Source organism: Vanessa atalanta, chromosome 9 (assembly GCF_905147765.1).
Source record: "Vanessa atalanta chromosome 9, ilVanAtal1.2, whole genome shotgun sequence".
In the NCBI taxonomy this organism is placed as follows: domain Eukaryota; kingdom Metazoa; phylum Arthropoda; class Insecta; order Lepidoptera; family Nymphalidae; genus Vanessa; species Vanessa atalanta.
Window position 1 is genome coordinate 4,936,794 of NC_061879.1, and position 15,439 is coordinate 4,952,232.

The window sequence follows — 15,439 nt, forward strand, 5'->3', positions numbered from 1 at the left end:
ACACTGACATAACTATTAAAAACTTAACTATTATTTATCTCTTAATTTAAAATGATACACGTGCATTTATATTCAAAAAAATTTGGACTCTAATTTCAGTACGTTTAGGTAATGTTAAAGTTATTTACATTGCATTCTTGCGATGTTTAGAACGTGGCCAATTTTGCAGAAAAATCAAATCTTAAAGGAAAAGATCACCCAATTTTTGTGTGAAAATTGAAAAAGTTTAAGATCTAAAATATAACCTGTTATGATTCTATGCATGATAATTTTAAATATTGAAGGATATGATCGATCATTTATTGTAGTCACTGATTAAGGCGGAGTGCCGTTTTTTTTGGCCCATCCATGCGTGAAAAGCGAAAATGTATTTTTCCAACAAGAATAAAAAAAGGTAAAATATGTTCCCCTAGTTATTGAAACAAAGTCGATAAACAAGTTTAATGCCTAAGGTTTGTGGGACTTACTACAAATAAAGTTCTAGATTGTTTTATTATTTGCAAATATATGTGAGTATTATTGATTAATTGTACAAATCAAAACATGTCTTTCAATATATATTGTTTAATGAATTAAAGCAAAAGCAATATATAGAACAATATAAACTGTAGAAACAAGAAACAATAAAAAGTTTTTTCAACCGCATATAATTAAGCATGTAAATGCTTTATTATATGCGGTTTAAATGCTGTGTAAGACTATTGTGAAATCGGAAGCATATTTAGAGTTTAAGCCAAGTAATGTCGTTCTTATTTAATATGCTGACAGAATCGGTCCGTGGTCAACTAGTAAATGATTTTAATATGTCATAATAAATTATTCTCACTGTAGTTTAATTACTAATATCAGAGCTCGGTGTAATAACATTTGTAATTTATAAGTCTAATTTAGAACCTGCTTCTATTGTTTTCGTCGGTAAAAAATATAGTATATAATCGTAATGTACGGCTAACTTTAATATAAAGCTTTTTTTAAATTAAATACGCAAAGTTTTTCATTTAATAGTTGGGTTAAGTATACGCAGCGCGCGTACAGCGCTCTGAGAGTTCAGTACAACAATGCATTCAGAGTGCCGTTCGGATTGCCGCGCTACTGTAGCGCCTCCGAAATGTTTGTTGAGAGGCGTGTTGATAGCTTTTATGCTGTTATTCGCAAGAGGAGTGCATCTGCGCTTCAGAGGTTACGAACTAGCTCGAACGGCATTCTGTGTGCACTGGCTGACCGTTGAGACTCGGAAATACTGCGCCACTGGATACGGATACATGCTGTCTAAGAATGACGATTATTGTTTTTGTGTTTGTTAATATTTTGTTTTGTTTGCTTTTATTATTATAATTTCTTTTTACTAACATTAATTATAAGGTTGCCATGTAATACTAAAATTAAAATATGGACTATTTCTATGTTGTTTTACTTGTCGTCATTTACAAAGGCGAAATGCCCGGCGCCCGTGCTGTCATCTATGGGATATATAGTTGAACAAGCAGTTTGGCGCGGATGGCATCAGGCAATTATTATTTACACGACTGACTTGGAGTCAAAAAAATGTTTTTATTTATTTATAAGTAAATAAATAAAAACATGAATAATTACAATACATGCAATAAAAATGTTACTGTTACCCGCGGCTTTGCTCGCGTAGAATTACATTATATTTACAAATTAACTTAAAATATTACGTTAATGTAAGATATCTTTGTATACCACATTGGTGTGTATTTCAGCCTTTAGGGTAGAATATCTAGAAACGCTTAAATGTGAATCAACTTATTTTTAATCGGTAGCCCAAAAATAGAGTTTCATGCTTGTAACTTTAAAAATGACGACTTCCAGACTAATCCCTATACAAAATGTCAACCCCTATTTCTGCCTTTAGACGTAAAATATCCAGAAACGCTTAAATACGTATCTACTAATTTTTAATCAGTATCCCAAAAAATGCATGTTTCTATCTTAAAAAATGACGGACTTCTATACAAACTTTCAACCCTTATTTCACCCCCGTTTGGGTAGAATATGCAAAAACACTTAAATAAGTATCTGCTCCTTTTTAATCAGTATCCCAAAAATAAAGTTTCATGTTGCTAACTTAAAAAATTACGGACTTCTATACAAACGTTCAACCCCTATTTCACCCCTTTAGGGATAGAATTTCCAAAATTCACTCCTTAGTGGGTGTCATGATATGTTAGTTTATAAGTGTACATCCTAAAATATAAGTTTTATGCTTCTAGTTCTAAAAATGACAATACTTTCAAGAACTTACAACCTTTCATCCCCATTTTCAACCCTTTACATCATTTTTTTCCAAATAAAAAGTAGCTTATGTCATTTCTCAGGCTCTAGACTATTTGTGTACCAAATTTCATTTAAATCGGTCCAGTAATTTTGGCGTGAAAGCGAGACAGACAGACGGACAGACAGAGTTACTTCCGCATTTATAATATTAGAATAGAATGGAAGTATGGATATTAAAGTTGGATTCATAAATTTAAATTTCAAAAATATATTCATAAATAATGGGTTGCTAAGGATACAATCGAGCCCTCCCAGCCCAGTCAGACAACGAGAGAAAATACTGAGTTCTTAGCTGTTCTCTGTAGAATCTACATTCAAAACCGGTGGTAGTTGGTTACATTTAATTTTATTCAATACTGTAACATGAGATTATTTTATGAGCCTACTTCAAAATATTAATTTTAAATTAACATGTAACTTTTCTAGAAAGATCTATTAAGTCGTCTACTACTGGTGATCGGGGTTACTGTCTACTTATGATTTACGAAATAATCAGCAAAGAAATTATCAAACTCCAACGTCAATATGCAGAGAGTATTAGCGAAAAAATTGCTCAATAGGCTGATAGAAATTCCAGTTCCGATTCTGTTACGCTAGGAAGCAATCTTATGACTATAAACACAAAGTCGTGATCCGTTGAGGTCTATGAATCAACTGTCTCAGATTATAGAGCGATAAGATACGAATTACTCAGTATGACACAACACTTAATATCAAGTGAGTTTCTGAGCTTGAAGATTAGCTTCCACTCAATTAAGATTTATAGTTTCTACAACTACATATATAGTAGTGATCAAATAATGTATTTATTTATCATTAATCAATAGAGTCGTTTTGTAGATGAGAAAAACCTTACATTATCGTTATGTAAAATGTAGCATAAAGGAATAAGCTTATTTCTAAAAAAAACTTTACCAAAATAAAAAATAAAAATAAACGAGGGCCATCTAATTGTGTTGGAAGATTTAGGATATCAATAACAATGAAAATAAAAATGAATAGTTAGTTTGTGTATCTATGTGTATTAATTGATATTTCTATGAAACTTGTATAGTTGTCAATTCAGGTAAATGTATCTGATGCCATTCTCAGGGATGTGCAGGCTTGAATTACATGAAATTGAAATTCAAAATACGTATTTAGTATTCGTATTCCAATTACTTCCTAAAATTAAATTTGTAATTAGAGTTTCAGATAATCAGGCTTCAAAATACATTCTTACATAAATAAATTCATTCATCTTATTAAATTATTTATAATTAATGAAATTTAACTAAATAAGTTGAATAAGCAATTAATCTGCTATCGACAAATTTTAAAAAGTTGTTTATTTTGGAAAATTTAACTGTTGTAAAATTTTATGATATGTACTTGTACCATATTCCAAATTTTCATAAGCAAAATTTTATCATGCAAAACGAAGTCGTCGTCAAGGGAATTTCGATAATTAATTGGAGTCAAAGGTTCTAAATGAATTTTAAATTTCAAATACACAACTAGAAAATATTCGATATTTTAATAAAAGCAAAGCATAAGCTGGACTAAATTTCAGCCATGGCCATCCTAAAATAATAATGTTTGGATGCGTTTCTCGACGGAACAGATTTTAGCAAAGGGTAGAGTAATTGGCGACCAAACTACATTATTGTAGGGTAAAATGGCGTGCCCGCAAAAGGCTCAAAATATCTGTCACACAAGATGTAATGAAGTGCATATTTGATTTTTTACATAATATGTATTTTTCAAAACATATTGCATTCAAAGCAATAAAATAAAGCGTTTAATTTTAATAGAAAATTTTTTTAAACGCGTATTCTGTTAAATATATTGGTGTATGTACTCAGCAAATTAACATTCTTAATATATCTCGACCTATGGTTGACCTACTGGGAGATACAGAGGTTACAAAAATCCTTGTGTTGTTTTAAGAGTCTCGAAATCCTTTTCTGATGTGATCATAAAATTACTTTACTACTGCTACGTTTGAAGTACTTTAGAATACTGTATTCTTATATGGAACTCTAAATATATATCCAAATATTAATTTGGATATATATTTAGTGTTATATACTCCCAAATAGGGAAGTACATAATGTCTAGCTGCTCGCCCTGAACTCTTATTGTTCATCTGTTATCTGCCCTTGTCCCTAACAATTAGAGGTCGGCTCAGAATGACTTTTTCTTCAATCCTCCTCGATTATTCATCATCTGATCGTTCACATCCATCTCTCTCATAGTCCTTCTTCATACTCTCCATCCATTTATTTTTAGGTGCGCATGCTTGCCCATTAAAGGGCATTATAGTTTTGACTGTGTGAATTATCTCAATATTGTGAATCAGAACAAATTATTTTATAATACAGAGGAAATTTATATCTACAACTTTTTGATTTTCTTATCAAACACCCTTTAAAAGATTACATCAAGTTGTATATCGTATTATGATACTCACTTAAGAGCGCTTATGCCGGATTAGCCGGTTTCACGACACTTTTTTATAGCGATTCGGAGCCAAATATTTGTCAGTTACTCGAACAAAAATACTGTATAAAAGTTAAGTCCTTTTTCATAGAATCTATAGAAAAAATAAACATTACTGATATTTGACAATTTTTTTGTTATAAATTCATGTTTTCAAAAATGTCTACATATCAGTGTAAATGGAACGCTGTTTTACCTATAAAAATGAGTTGTAAGTTATTTCTGTACAACACTACATAAATACGCAGATGCAGATGAGTGATAGATAAAAATTTATTCCTATACAATTTTTGAGAAAAAAATTTTGAAAACCAGGCTAAATGCACAATATTAAGCTTCAAACTTAATGTAATCAGTACCTACAGGTAAAGCGCGTTTAACACGTTTTGATCTGAAGTATTTCTGTATTTATTTTAACTTAGATATATTAAACTTTTTCAACGATAAGGATATTGATATTTTTTATTGTCAATATTAACGACTTCAAAAATGGAGTTTTTTTTAATTTAATTGTGTTTATATCATTGTTTGTTCAGAATCAAATACCACACACATATTAGGTACTTTTACATACCTACCACCTTCATGCAAATAAAATAGGTAAATACAACCTTAGTGTCTTTAATTTATTGTATTCGTTTATTAACGCATAATTTTGTTACCATTTATTATTGACTATCATCGTCCTTAATGGTTATGGTAATATTTATTTTTGTAGAATTTTCGTACGGACTACAAACTTTGACGACAAAATTTGATAATAAAATTACTTCAGAAATCTTAAGCACCGTAAAATTTACATATACTATTTAATTATTTGATGATTTTAATATTTTAGTAAATATGAACTGTGTGTATCTCCCACATATTATAATTATTTCAGTTATTTATTATGATTCGTATATTTTTTATTATCTATACAATTGAAAATAAAACTCATAGAAAATGTAAACGGAACAAATAATGTACAAGTATCACGATGTTTTATATCGATTGGCTTGACTATAGTAGTTGTGCTTATACACACATACGAAGCTACACGCACACAAGCTTGAAAATTACAGAAAATGAGAAGCGGCAATTGGAATAAGCGCTCTCAATAATGAATATTGGAGGCATGTGTCTGATAATTTGGTATTGTATGATTTTTCAAAGTTCTTAAATTACATCGGAAATACTGTACTGTAGTACTACAGTACTGATAGAGAAAGAGGTCGAATGCCCAGTTTTATTGAAAACAGAGCATAAAACCAGTTATTATCTTTTTCCTTTGTCAATGTTAATCATAGAATGATGAAGAAGAGCGATATGAATTTCTAAGAATTATATGATATATTTCTAGGTAGGTAGTTCTAGGGCTTGGTCATCAGTTGGTAGGCATAAAAAAGTAGCCTATTTCCTTCAACATTGCTTCGTACCAAATTTGCTTCATATCAAATTCGGTTCATTGGTTTGGCGGTGAAAGTGTAACACGGAGACATACAGACAAAGTTACTTTCGCATTTATAATATTAATAGAGATTTTATTTACTAAAATTATACCATATCTATATTTTTGTGTATAATATGAAAATAAAATTACAGTCAAAAAATATTTTTAGAAGTACTAGATTCTGTTTTTAAAAAAATCCATACAAATTTTGGCATTAACAGTAACTTTATTTCATATTTTCCAGTCCATCGAATTACAGTGAAAATTGAGACTCGTATAAGCTCCAACAGAATTGTTACGATACGGTATCTTATAAATTTTAACACGGCACTTAGACAAATTACACACTAAAACAGTATTGTTATACGTAACTAGTAACGCTTAATGGTAGGCTTGTCCACAAATAGGCTTTGTGGAGCTTCATATTTGTAACTACAGGCAAATTTGGCAAAATATTTTAGTTTAATTCCTATGTTTGACAGTGGTTTAAATTTATTATATTATTTAAAATCTCAAATACACATTTTGCTTATAGATTGTAAGTGGAGCATACTAAGTTTGGTCAAATGTCTTGGTATAAACGGAATAGCTTCTGCTTTGAATGTAAAGGAAAGAGCAAAACTAAAAACACATCTCGGTATTGTGATGTTTCAACGCACTCTCAGATCGAATGCTACAAGCCGGTTTATAGCGACTGTCAATCAGGTACAATACTTTTATAAATTTATAACCGTTATTTAGATTTACTTGAAATAAACTTATGATTTATCGTTATTTTAAAAAATATATTTTATATTTTAAAAGTAATAAAAATATGTTTTAGATTACAGAATTTGAAATGAATGAAGCGCCTTTTGATTGGTTGATTATGGCCAAATCAATAAAAGGTCTTAAGGCTTTAAGTGAATCGCTAAACGCAATTAATGTACGATTTGATCAGAATATTGTTGTAGCTTTTCCTGATCATGGGTGGCGAAAGAAAGGAAATCTGGGTTTGTGTGACCATAACTTCAATTACAATAAAAATAAAATCAGCAGAATTCATAGATCACAGAACATGGATAGTAAATGTCAATCGAGCTCTGGGCGAAATAATAAATATGCTTATAATAATTGTAATCAAACTAAATACGAAACAAGTTACTATCGAAGCACAGGACGATTTACAAATATTGCAAGATACAGGAAATTCAATACGTACCAAAGGACAGAGATCGAGGTTACACTTCCGCTATGGAGATCAAGTATTCTTAATTACAATTTGTCGAGAAAATTTCGAGTAATGGAAACCGAGATATTTGCAAAGGAATTTCAAAATCAAATGAATTTACACAATGCTTATTTTAATATTTATGTTATTCAAGTTTTTAAAATGCGACTGAATTCAACTCTATTAGTGGCTTTTTTAGGTAAGATTGATTATAGTGAGTTGATTGTAGAGAAAACTAGTATACTCCCTACGTGATATGGCGAAATAGAATAAAAGTCATTTGAGTAAGAATTAAATTGATAATATATACCGTTACTAATCAGTCAGTAATCGCAAAATGAATTTACACTTTTATTGTAACACAGAGTAACTTTGTCTTACAATATTTCTGGCTCTTATAGTTTATTCAAAATATTAAATTTATGACGGGTTTTTGTTAAACACAATAAATTCAGAAATGTACATTAACTCATATAATTATCTATTGGGTAACAGGTCGATGGCATAGCTGAATTATTTTGCTTAAAAATCTATTATTAAAAAAACAAAAATATTCGACCAGGTGTAGGCTTTTTAAATGGTGAAATTAAATATATATTTTATTGCTTTAGTTTTTTCTATTACTGTTATTTTAATTTTATATAAACACTCAGGTGTAGATCAGCAATAGAATTTTTGAAAAATCTACTTGAGTATTAATTTAAATGTATTTCAGTAGCTTTGTTTAGCGACTCCTACCTATTTAGTTTTATTTTTATTTGGCTATAATACGATGACTAATTACAGACGCTTAGGGCGACGATTTAAGAAATATCGGCGAATAATTTTTACTTTGCATTTCGACAAAAGTTTTTTATTGCTATGGCTACTGTAGCTTACTGGCTGTATCAAGATAAATTGTAACCTGAATGATTTTAGGTGAATGGAATCAAAAGCAATCGATGCGTTCTGTCAACGCTCCTTATCCAGTTGAGGCTCGCAACTTGATGGGCGAGATTTTTATCGTTGGTAGATGTAATTCTTCTAAGGACGGCTCAACTGTATCTGACGAAGAGGCTTCTTCAACACCAGAATTATTAGATAACGTTTTGGACTTTCTGACGCAGCGCTTAAATGCAACGTAATATATATTTAAGTATTTTTATCGGAACTCTTCAATTATCTCTGCGCAAACGTAACGTGCCCAGATTGCATTGATTAATATGTATTATGATAATTGAAACTTTAATACCGCAAATCCCTATTTCAAATATTATATTATAAAGGCTAGCCATTCGAAAGTGGTGCCACAAACAGACAAATTGTTCTATTAATTGATTAATGACTGAATAAATCTGAATGATGTGTACATGATATTATATTTATTCGATTCGATTTCTGTTATGTTATTTATAAATTGAAATGATTAATGTATTTATGTTTTAACATCGTTATAGCATGGATGTGGCATAATTACGTTTATGACGTATATGAGGTTATAAACTATATAATACAATTATTGTATGGTTTACATATGTGATACTGAAATGTTCCATACATATAGAATATCTTAAATTTGGGGCAAAATGCTACATTCAGTAAAGTGGCTGCAGCATTACGGGTGCACTGCTTTGTTACATTTACATTTAAATAAAAAACGAGTACAGCGCTACACGCAAGTCGGTTCATAGATCAACTAGTAAATCGATCTAAACAAAAATTAAATTCAGATTGAAAATATTGTTGATGAAGTTGAGAGTCGTCCAGTTATATTGCATTCGAGATCCGATAAGGAACGCAATAAAATCAAATAGAAAAACAATTGTTTCAAGAGTAACTCTAAGAACAGTTAGTAGAAGTTTCTTAGTCGGAATCCAACATAAACTGGATGTGCATACACTCTACTCTCGAAACCACCAATAGCAGCGCGAAAGCAGCATTGTAACGACACTTAGTTTTCGGGCTCGTTTTTGAAAATTTTGAAGGCGCTGATGCGCTTAATCTATTTGAATTATTTTACAATACTAGATCACTATCTCGATACTACGTTAAACTGGGTTACCGGTCATATGAAGGCGCTTGGACTGGACTTCTCGGGGCCCTGATGGAACACTCAGTGGATATAGCTCTCGAGCCAGTAACTGCTGTAACATCGCGACAATCTGATATGGATTTCATATTTCCCATTACAAGAACAATGTAAGTAATAAAATAAAACAAACGAATGTTATCATTCATATCTTTACGTTCCTGTCGTTTCACTCAATGATACAACGATTTAATTATTACAGCATTTAATTATTTATAAACAAAAATTTAAAAAGAAAAAATATAAAATTGATATTTTACTCAGTTAAACTAACTACCGGTGAGAGCTTTATGCTGGTCTGGCTGGATAGGTTATATTCATTTATTAGTTACTTAGTGATTACTGCTAAACATATCCAATACTCTGGTATCTGCTCTGGTTTGAATGGTGAGCCTGCATAATAACATTCACGATTGGATTCAAAATTTTGATGTACCGAATTTGCAGTGCTAATGTCTATCAGTGAAGATGACGATTTATATTTAAATGGAAAAATCATATGACAATCTTTAAATGAAAAAAAAATATGTATATTTTCGTTATCGTTTCAGAAAATATTTTAATATTTATAATAACGTTAATAATGTTACTGGTTTATTTGTAGAGGAGCGGTTGTGAGGTGTTTTATATTTTGTAATTGTTCAGGTGCAACATATATATTCGTCACCAAGAAACGTCTGCTGTACGGGATATTTTCTTAGCTCCATTCAGCCCTCAATTAATAGCCTGTGCCGTTTGTGTGGCTTTGGTAGCTTCCATAACAATGATGATAATAAGCAAAACATGTCTTACGGCTAGATATATGAGCTTTACTGATGCTATTATTTGGTCCATGGGTATTCTCTGTCAGCAAGGTAAGTAGGTAAATTACATTACATATAAAATATTTATTCAATAATGTGCCATCAAAACATATATTATACATGTTTATTTGTACCTACGAAAAAAGGTCTACAAATTTACAGTTTTCATTAGACCTATTTGCAAAAAAGCCCAAACAAATCAAATTTATTATTGGCCTTCTGCGATCTACAATCTGATACTTAAAAGCAGCAAGGACGGTCGTCTACTGATAAGGAGAAGAAGAAGCTTCCTTCTCTGTTTTATCGTCTCTAAGACAGCACCAATCTAATTGGTTGCTCTTAATGAGTTAGGGAATAGGGAAAAGGGGCAGGTTCCTTTCTATGGTTCTTTTTGTCCTGGTTGCCTTATATTTTGCGGCTGTTGTGCCGTTTCTACTTCCCTCTCCAGTTTCCCCTTTAGTCACGGGTGTTTTCCATTAGACCCGAAAATCTTTATTCATTGAATAAATACATTTTCGTATTGAAAAAATAATATTTAATAAATAAATAAATATTAAATAAATATTGGACAACATCACATACATTACTCTGATCCCAATGTAAGTAGCTAAAGCACTTGTGTTATGGATATATATTTGTTTTGTTAGTCCCAGATATTTAAAACAGGTAACTTTTTTTCAGGTAGTTCTTGGAGACCAAGTAATGCAGCGGCGAGTGTTGTATTAATAGTCAGTTTATTATTCGCATTGGTGATATATAATGCATACGCTGCATTTATAACGTCTGTGCTCTCGGTTCGCGTCGCTACTGTAGCGTCGTTAGCAGACGTACTGCAGTCATCTAACATAAAAATCGGATACGTGAGAAATGGAGCCGACCAAATGTATTTAATGGTATGTGAACATGATTTAATGCATTAATAGATACAATGAAGAACAGTACAGATCATCAACGCAATCACAATATAACTTTAATTTAAAAGTAAAATAAATAACGACCTGTAAACATTAATTACAAAAGTTTTTAGCCTTACACCATTTCGAACGGAAAATATTCTATTTATTAATGGTTATTCTACTCTAAAAAAATCAAAAACAGTAGGATATACGTTAAAAGGGAGTAGTCATATAACTAAACAGGATTTTTTAATCAAAGGGATTTAATGTACTGCAAAGCTCTTTGAAGGCGATGCTAATTCCATAGAATTAACTATGCTTAATTACCAATATAAAAGCGGCTGTTTTTTGTCGAAAATGTATCTTTTCGGAAGCAAATACCACATACCTAAAAAACTTAGTCCAATTATTTGTAATTGAAAATCGGATGATTATAATTAAGAATCGAATATATTTATATTGAAAATTAGTTACCCTAAAAACTTTACTATTATTATACCCAACTTGAATTCAAGAGTGTTATTTATTTATTATATTATTTCTTTACATCTGCATAGATCTGCATCTGCATATAATCTTTACTTTGCTATAAAACAATTATCTATTTAACTCCCTATCTATCCAATGATCCAGTCACTAAACTACCTGGAATATGAGAACGACGTGAGAAATTAGAATCGTGATGAACTACGATGATGCATTATTTTTACTATAATGAAAAAATAATAAATGTATTAACGGCTGCTTATAGAACATACAAAAATATTACATAAAACCTGACGTGTACAATATTAATAAAGGAAATAAATATAAATTTGTAACCGCTTCTCTACGCTTACATAAGGCACATAAGACACAAAGAACGTTTTTGGGCTTCGAAATGGTGATGTTGTTTAAATATTGACGATTCTACCGTCACAACGATTTGAGATAAAAGATAGTTTATGTTTGATGTTGGCTCTTTTGCTTACATTTTTAAGTTTTTTTGCACTTATTCGATAAAATGATTCGGTTGGAAATATCCAAATCCAAAGACATTTTTTGGCGAAAGGTTTTCTATTCATAGATAAAAAAAATATATAGAACGATGATACTAAACACTTAATGAGACTAATATACTTACAGATTTATTTAGTAATTATAATAAATAGAATATAAAATAAGAAAAATTAAATGTAAAAAACATGTATATATATATATATATATATATGTTTTTTATACTAACCTATAAAAAATCTAACAAGTGAACTCTATCAGTGTTGTACTAACACTGATTGATAAATCAAGCAATTTATTATTATATATTATTTATTACCATACCATACCATAAAAAAACTAAAAGGATTAACTGTCTATCGGGAAAATTGTAAAATCTATAATTCTATATTGTGTTTAGGTGATACCTTTATAGCGCATTTTAATATCCTTTATTATTGGTCCTAATCTTCAAGAGGTGCAGGTTTTACATTGTAAATCTGGCAGTTATACTCCTGTTCCAGTTCCAGCTTGAACTGACATATTGCACTTTTTTGTTGCCTCAGCAAAGCAATTGTAAAATTAAAATAATATATTATTTTATTTTAAATTTCAGTCAACAAAAGATGTACAGCTTAACGCATTCTATATCCGTGGTTATTCTGAAGCCGAGAACTTAGTGTCGTCAACCGAGGAAGGATTAGTTCGCGCTGCGATTCAAGATTATGCATTTTTTTCAGGCCAGCGAGCGGCTCGAACTACTATTCGGTATTTAAATGATTAATTATTCGTTGATTGTGATTTGTAATGATATATTTAATGGAAGTAATGTAAATTATTGTATTTTATGAGATAGGTCTTTGAGCCAAGCGCGTGGTCGTTGTGCGCTACGTGAGTTGCCAGTGTTGTCGACGCGTGCGCAGGTGGCTTTTCCTCTTCCTAGTGGCTCGCCATATGCAAGACCTGTGCTTATTAGGTAGAAGTTATTTGTTTATGTCACGTAGTAGCTGTAATTGTTTACTAAAAAAGTTACATTTTTTTAAACTGCTGCTGCAGCTGATAATGTTTATTATATCATGGTCTTCGTTATTAATTAATCAATTGTTGAGTTTTTAGTTTACTACAGTTACGAAGCGGAGGTATTTTAGCACGGCTCGAGGCAGCTTTGGTTCCGAGTATGCCCCAGTGTGAACCATCTTCAGGTTTCGCTTCCGCCCGCGCTGCTGACGTTAAGACAGCACTCTTTGTCATCCTTACAGGATACGTTATTGCGATTCTTATAGGTAAGCTTCTTTGGGTACTTGTCGATTGAAAAGGGAACATTGTTCGACAATTGTACAGTCGTCATAACCAGAGATTACAAGCTCCATATTTATTTTTATAATTAACTTGTTTCATGAAATTATATGATAATTTATTGATTGCCCCGTTGGTTTAGAATAGATCCCGAGGTCCTAGGTTCATTTCTATCCGGTTATGCCAGCAGTTCTTATTATAAACAGGAGGGAGTAGTGAGCGTCTTTGTGCTAGCGCACACACTATTGTGCATTGTAACATGTCTAACAAAAACGGTCAGGGGAACATCACCATCATAATTTATAAATATTTTTTTAATAACAGACATTTTGTTAATAATATAATATAATATATGTACTTTGTTTAATAAAATAAGAACAGTCGAAAGCTAATTACTATTTTTGTATTAGTACTATGTCAACATTTTTTTTAAATAAAATTGTGATGTATAAAGAAGGACTAATTTTACCCTAAGGCGGATTCGCGAATAAATATTTTTTTGATTTTCTGTTATATTCATGGTATTTTTAATAATAATTTTATTAGATATAAATTTTGTTTTTAGAATTTCGGTCTAATCCTAAATAAAATTATTACTCTTAGTTACATTTTGTTAAATTATAGTTCGTATTATTAAAAAGAGGTTCGTTATAATTTAAAAATTCATCTACAAATACAAATTTTTATTCGATATTTTAATAAAATTAAACAATATGTTTAGTGTATGTATATATGGATGTGAATATTTTGAAATTTTGTTCAATATTATATTTACCCTCGATATTATTTTGCAGGTATCGCTGAATATTTGTGGGAAAATCGAAAGGATATAAAACGACACTTGAGGCGACGCTGGCGACAGATTTTCAATTCTAAAGATCACATTGTCAACAAAAATTCATCTCTTCAATAGCAGACACTCACGGTTGATTTGTTGTTGTTTGTTGAAAATTTGGTAAACATATATACCATAAATATCATCGAACATAAATTCGCACATAAGTCTAGCATTTAGGACTACAAATTAAAACGCAATTAAAAAGTATTGGCATTCAGCATCGTAATTGTAAATCGGACTAAATAATAATAATGAGCAATATTAATATATATTATAGAACACATTTGTAAAGATTAATTGTTTACAAAATCATGATCGAACAGGATTTTAAAATTCTGTTCGAATTGATATATTAAAAAAAATTAAATATGTAGGTAGGACTTTTTACCGACTTATAAAAAGGCCAATAACTAAGGAAATATTAACTCAGGACTCCTCATTTATGAACTGATTTGAATATTTGATATTTTTTTTTTTGTATGGATAGAATATTTCCCGTCCCATTTAAATATGTAATTATTTATCCTAGAAAAAGAATTTATTTTATATTCGGGATTTTTTAAACAAAATGATCATATATTATGAATAAATAAATATCTTAATATTATACAGTTATTATGAATTTAAATATTATGTAATATTATTATCGGATATTACTGACATACCATGATAACCAAATATTTTCGTCGACCGTCACTTGATATACTAAATACTCGGTTATCGGTAGCATTGCACCGCTCTTACCTTCATTTTTATTTTACTGTAGTCCATGTGTAGATCATGTGCTTATAATATTTGCAAATTCACTAATAATTTGTCAAATAAAGCGATGTCGCTAATAGAATACGTTAGATAAGTTAAGTACTTGTAGTAAGCACATGTAGTTCGTCACTATATATTTATTTCTATATAATATTATAAATGCGTAAGTAACTCTGTCTGTTATTCTTTAATGGCGAAACCACTGATACGAATTTGATTAAACTTAGTATGAACCAAGCTTACAAGGAAGGACATAGGCAACTTTATATGTCAAATACCTGACGTTCAACCCTTAAAACGTGAGCGACGCCGCGGGTTACAACTAGTATTCTATATAAAAGCAAAAATATTGAGCAATTTGATAGATAGTGAAAAGTTTA

At 30.6% G+C, this 15,439-nt stretch overlaps 1 protein-coding gene across 1 annotated transcript; it reads left to right on the plus strand.

Moving 5' to 3' along the window:
- The first annotated feature begins 1,058 nt into the window (after positions 1–1,058).
- Positions 1,059–14,372, plus strand: LOC125066405 (probable glutamate receptor). Its single transcript, XM_047674470.1, has 11 exons — positions 1,059–1,295; positions 7,035–7,203; positions 7,558–7,620; positions 8,340–8,541; positions 9,429–9,599; positions 10,135–10,343; positions 10,974–11,185; positions 12,780–12,931; positions 13,020–13,139; positions 13,280–13,446; positions 14,254–14,372. Exons 1-11 carry the CDS (start codon positions 1,059–1,061, stop codon positions 14,370–14,372), a joined length of 1,821 nt encoding a protein of 606 aa, XP_047530426.1.
- Positions 14,373–15,439: the final 1,067 nt, after the last annotated feature.

Bases quoted from the DNA above. Each gene is read 5' to 3' on its own strand.
- LOC125066405 (XM_047674470.1), top strand. From the start codon at position 1,059: ATGCATTCAGAGTGCCGTTCGGATTGCCGCGCTACTGTAGCGCCTCCG. The intron at 13,140-13,279 runs GTAGAAGTTATT...TTGAGTTTTTAG, and splicing joins GCAAGACCTGTGCTTATTAG to TTTACTACAGTTACGAAGCG. The intron at 13,447-14,253 runs GTAAGCTTCTTT...ATTATTTTGCAG, and splicing joins CGTTATTGCGATTCTTATAG to GTATCGCTGAATATTTGTGG.